The following is a 6000-nucleotide window of genomic DNA, read 5'->3' on the forward strand; positions in this document are numbered from 1 at the left end:
GCCATTTGTGTGAATGTTTGTGAGGTAACACTAAGATACAAAGCTCCATAACAGTAGCAATAAGGTGGAACCTCTGAGTGACAGTATACATGACTATAAGCTTATACAGGCTCTTTGCATTGGGTATTTTATGTAAACTCCGTTTTGTATGCAATTATATGTGACAGTTTTTGTCTGTTTCATAGGCTTTCTTGAAATCTCCTGAATTATATGTGCCACCTCTTGCACCATGCCCACTCCCTCCTCCTGAACTGTTACCAAAAAAACTAACTGTGGCTGATGTGAAGGCAAAATTTCCCAAAAATGCAGAAATGAAAGGGTATTGCTCAGTTACCTATGTGGATGGTAAAAAAAGGTTTGTAAAGTAATGCTATTTTGTTCTGTTGGTATAGGTTAAATGATGTTATAGCTATGATTTATTTGCATGTTATGGTATGGTATGTTTTGGTAACCCTGGGGTTTTGAGTTCCGTTCCAAATCAGACACAAGTTCCAGAGGGTTTGTATGTTTTCCATGTGTCTGCATTGGATTCCTCATGCATTATTTCCTCCAGCCTTCCATAAATATACAGGCAGGTTAAATTTATAAAACTGACCCTAGAGAATAATCTCTGTAATCTGCTGCATACAAATGCCAGAATTGTATTAAGGAAAATAAGAAAATTGAGACTTTGATGGTTTTAGAGAGACATTTAATTTGTATGTAAATTATGAGTAACGTAGTGAAATCAGTATAGTGATATACAGGGTAGACTAAACAGCGCAGCTTCTGCTTGCCACTAGTTCTTGTACTTTTACAGTGAGCAGATTTGGAGCAAAGCAATCTGAGCAACTTTGCTGCAGCACTTTTTGGCAAAAATATTTTGTGATAAATGTAGAGAACAAAGCAAAGGGGTCAGGATTCCTGTGTAGCCTGGATAGGGACAACCTACTCCCTACCATCAATATAAATATCATGCTCAATGAATTTACTTTTTAGACTGACTTATTACAGGATGTGTTGTTGTCTCCAGAATTGTTGATGAATGTAGCAATGCATGCTATTGCTTGGTCTGTTTTCTGTCCTCCAGATATGAAGCACTGGTACCTGGCCACATCGAGAATGCAGTAGAATACAGAGATAAGATTTATATTTTTGAGAGTGAAGAAAAGCTACAGAAGTTCATGAGGTGAGTTTTTTTTTATTTTTTAACCTTAACGGACATGCCTCTTTCCAGCTGTCAGATGTGGGTCACTGACCCCTGCAACAAAAATATCTATTGTTCTGTGAGGCTACAACGGGGCTGGAACTAGGGGTAGGCAGAGTAGGCATGTGCCAGGCATGTACCTCCTCTGTCGCCTACCCCAAGTCCGGTTCCCTTCTCTGCCCAACTCTCTGTGTTTCTTCTCGCTTTTTGTGCTCCTGCGCATGCGCACAAACTTCAATTCACGCATGTGCGCTATATCGCAAATTCACGCATGCGCACGCTAAACAGGCGCCGCGACTGCCCGGCCTGCCTAGGGCGCCTGCCCAGCATGGCTCGGCACTGGGCTACAATTTTAATATTGTTAGTTTTTACTACTGTATCAAGCCATGGCTCGATTGCTAGGGTAAACGATATAATATAGCTGCTGAAATTTTACACTGAATAACAACTGAAAGCTAAATGAAAAAAAACCACAAAAGATAAAAAAAAATAAAACCACCTGCAAATTAACTTTTAGGTGCAGATTTATTACGTTTTCAAGTTGCATTTTTGGTCAAAACTCAAAAAATTGGAGTTAGGAATAATCCAAACTTGAATTAAAATTTGAGATTTATCATAACTGGACCCTGGGATCAATTCAAATTTGACTATTCGCCACCTTAAACCTGCTGAGTTCATGTAGAAATCAATGGCAGAGGTCCAGTGACCCATTTGAATAGCCTTTGTTTATAGCCTTCCTGACATTCGAGTTTTATGCTAAAAAAAACCCGATTTGAGTTTAGTTGAATATGAATCAAATGCTAATCGAATACGAATCATATTTTCGGATCGTCCCTATTTGATCTTTTCGAATTCGAAACACATTTTTTCTTAAATAACCCCCCATTTGAATTGTGAGTATATTTGAATTTATTACAGTAAAAAAAAGTTTCACATGAATTTGAAATTCGACCTTTGATAAAGCTGCCCCTTATTATGAATTACTAATGTAATTCACTGGCATCAATGGGCACCAGAGGCTTCTGGACACTGCACCCAGCTGTTGTCTCTCTTCACAAACACCATCTCTTATATTACCTTTCTCTGTTTTCGGTTATTCTCACCTTTATTCCTACTTTTCCTTTCCTCCTCCCACACTACTAGACATTTTTTTTTATCATGCTCACGAATCATTATTCAACATCTCATTTTTACACTCATTAATCTTTTTTCTCCCCACTTTTCCTCTCTTTTATATTTGCACCTTTTACTGTGCTATTCTTATGTTTCATATTACTTCTCTTTTGCTTTTTGAATGAGTGCAAGAGGCATAGAGTGTATTAGTTCTGATTAATAAAAGGTAAGAGCTGCATGCTGAGTTGACATGGCCAAATGTCCTGTAATGATATTTAATTATAGACTAGAATAATTGCATCTACCCTAGAGGTTCTAGTGCTGCTCTGTTATTTCAAAGGAAAAATATACCATAAGTGTACTGTAAAACAGGTTTCTCTTTAGTGCTTACTTTTTATGGAATATTTTCTTTCTATTACTATAAAAACATGAATGATATATTATTTGTGGCCTACGCATTCTTTATAGAGAGAATAAAATAATATCAAATGGTCATATAAAGACTGTTCTTTTCTTTTCCCCCCTCTGAGTGTCCAAACAATATTGTATAGTGACATATTGTATAATAATATACAATCTGCACCTGTGCCAAAGATTTATATTGTGTTTGTGTGGTTGAATAACTGCTATTTGGTCCCATTGGGCATAAATCTCCGTTACATCTGCACACAATGTACAGTTGAGTCATAAAGTTAACTTACATCTTTGCTAAAGATTTTCAAACTCACATTTTTATTTTCTGTGTATCTACTCTGTTCTGTAGGTCATTCTATTGTAATAGCTTAGAGATTGTAAAGAGTAATCATGTTCCCTCACAAGTGCCTTTTCTCCAGAGAAAACCACCCACACCTTGACAGTCTACCCTCACATATTCGTCCCCTTTACCAGTTTACTTGCACGTCTCTGAATAAGTTTAAAGTATGTTTTATGTTTATGTAGTCTGGCTAATAAAATGCATGTAATGTTTTCATATTATTAGACTCCCCAAAAAATACTGCAATCAGAAGCTTCCATGCAAACTGCCCCCAAAAATGGAACCTGTGCTTTTGACGTCACTTCCTTTAACAGGATACCTAGAGCAGGTGGGTTTTATCTTAAGGTTGAACATTCTCAAGATTGGGTAGTTATGTACAGATCATTGCTGTGCATCAGGCAAGTGCCAAATCAAAACAGTGTTTACTCCAAACATGTCCCCCTGGCATGTGGTTGGTTATATGTAAGGGGTTATGGTTGGTTATAAGTGAAGGGGTCCACGCCTTTTTTAGCAGGATTCGGATTAGGCAGAATCCTTCTGTCCGGCTAGACTGACTTTTTTCACAAAACAAGGAAGTAAAAACCGGTTTCCCCTTCCCACCCCTAATTTGCATATGCAAATTTGATTCAGTATTCAGCCAAATCTTTTGGCAAGTATTCAGGAGTTCGGCCGAATCCAAAATAGTGGATTTGGTTCACCCCAACCCGAAACATTACATAGATTGATGTAATAAACGTGCAGGGGTTCTCCCTGCTACACCTGCCTCTGTGTGCATGGTACTTTGCATGGATAAAAAGCAGTGAAGCCACACACTTTAACAATTATTCCTGTATTAAAGGGGACATACAGCATTGACTTATGTTTGACACTAGCAATACAATTTTTGATACAGGTATGGGACCTGTTATCCAGAATGCTCGGGACCTGGGGTTGTCCGGATAAAGGATCTTTCCTTAATTTGGATCTTCACATCTTAAGTCTACTAGAAAATCATATAAACATTTAATAAACTCAACAGATCCCATACTTGTACTAAGGGGCAGATTTATTGACTTTTGAATTCTACTTTTTACAGAGATTTGCAAAAAAACTCGAAAACTTGAGTATAAAAATTTGCCATCCCAAAGCTGGCAAGTCCATGTAGAAGCTAATGAGAGTTGTATTAGCAAAATTTAAGCTATTTTTCATTTGGAGTTTTCAAGAATAATTTGAAATTTGGCAGCATAATTGAAAACAATGGGTAAATTTTACATTTTATGTAATCACTTTGAGAGATTTTTTCAGTTAGAATTCTTTTTTTTTTAAATGTCATTTATATATAAATGTGCCCCCAAGTTCCTTTTAATTTTCTCTTCAGCCCTCTCACAGGAGACAGCTCAGACAGGTTATTACTGAAGTGCTGTATACAGTAGTGTACATTTACAGAAATTACATCTACATTTCTTTCTTTTTTAGGGAGCTGCAACTGCTTTAATAAAAGCATTAAATGATGTAGGCTGCCTAAAGCCCAAGTATCCATTCCTAAGCATCAAAAGATCTGCCCTGCTCTATATTGCTTTACATTTAAAAGGTAAGGCCATTATTTACTACTATATCAACAGTTTATTATAGTAGATTTGATATGTACTGCATTTTTTGAATTCAAAACATAACTGCAGTGACACATCAGCATCTGGATCTTGACCACTTCTTGGGAAATCTCCATAAGTTTTAAGATGGCCATACAATAAACTATATATTGCCAGGAAAAATATTTTCAAATATATTGTTCAATTGTCCTTACATGTATAAGTCCAAAATAACTGGACTGCCCCAAAAAAATCCATTTAGCATGAAACACGTTTCGAGGTTGAAATTCTGATGTGCTAAATAATAATAGCATTGGTTAGTATGTGATTTTTTCTCTCCACTGATCTTATCATTCTACAACCCGGTAAATAAATTTAATACTCCATGTATCGGAAAATGACCACCGATCTGGTTTCTAAGATCAAATGACTGGATTTTATTGCCTTGAAATTCTGTTAAGGTTGACAGGAAATTGAGGATCCATGCTTCTTTGCCATGGGCAATAAAATGTCCAAAATCACATTCCTATGAATATATGAATCACTTAATAGCCTAAAGATCCATTATCCGGAAAACCCCAGGTCCCGAGCATTCTGGATAACAGGTCCCATATATGTTTTACTATGTTTTATCAATGGCCATTTACGTTAGTGTTAACAGCAGTAATGTAAATTAAGACATTTTGTTGCCCACCTGGAGGAGATTAGACATCAGCAACCAAACACCCCATTTGCCTTTATGTTGCAACCAGTTTCTCAAGTTTTAGGTTTGATTTTATGTTTACTGAATAAACAGCAGTTGACATTTATAAATAATAGCTGTCAAAACCACTGTGTACATACTAAAGATACTTCATCCATTCTAGCTTATAATCATCGGAATTCAGATTACATACGGAACAAACACAAGAAAAAGCTGGAACAATTTGTGGAGCGATGTGAGCTTATAACATACCTTGGAGACACAATGACTCACAAGTACAAAGAACCCCAAAGAAGGCCCATTGATTTTGACTTTAAGATGAACTCTTTCTTGTCACTGAAAGGCATGGACCCAACTTGCATTTAAGATTTTTGAAATGTATAATGTGCGATGGTTGTCATTCATTGTAAGACTTCTGTATTTTGTCTTTCTATTAAAGCATTTAAGATATAAGTGTGTCGTTTCTCTAAGTAGTTCTCTTCTCTTAGGAACTATAAGACTATAGAAATGTGTGATGGGTTTCCCTAACGATACAAGATGAGCTCAAACGATGCCGGCGCTCAGCCGGAAAATAATAGGGAACGATGAACCTTCATCAAATGTGGCTTTTATTCATGCAAACAATGTGACAAACAGTGGCAAGCATAGTGCAGTTAAGCCTACGCGTTTCGTGCCC

At 36.8% G+C, this 6000-nt stretch overlaps 1 protein-coding gene across 2 annotated transcripts in view; it reads left to right on the plus strand.

Moving 5' to 3' along the window:
• LOC108716836 (adenylate kinase 9-like) overlaps nucleotides 1-5777 on the plus strand; it is a 53352-nt gene extending 47575 nt beyond the window's left edge. Inside the window, exons 35-39 of one of the 2 annotated variants that reach the window (XM_041562993.1) lie at nucleotides 186-355; nucleotides 1070-1168; nucleotides 3279-3381; nucleotides 4509-4623; nucleotides 5488-5777. In XM_041562993.1, coding sequence (XP_041418927.1) covers nucleotides 186-355; nucleotides 1070-1168; nucleotides 3279-3381; nucleotides 4509-4623; nucleotides 5488-5690 — 690 coding nt within the window. In that variant the 3' untranslated portion in view covers nucleotides 5691-5777. The remainder of the gene's footprint in view (nucleotides 1-185; nucleotides 356-1069; nucleotides 1169-3278; nucleotides 3382-4508; nucleotides 4624-5487) is intronic. The other variant, XM_041562994.1, reaches the window with a different exon arrangement.
• The last annotated feature ends 223 nt before the right edge of the window (nucleotides 5778-6000 follow it).

The sequence above is a fragment of the Xenopus laevis genome, chromosome 5L (genome assembly GCF_017654675.1).
Source record: "Xenopus laevis strain J_2021 chromosome 5L, Xenopus_laevis_v10.1, whole genome shotgun sequence".
Lineage (NCBI taxonomy): Eukaryota > Metazoa > Chordata > Amphibia > Anura > Pipidae > Xenopus > Xenopus laevis.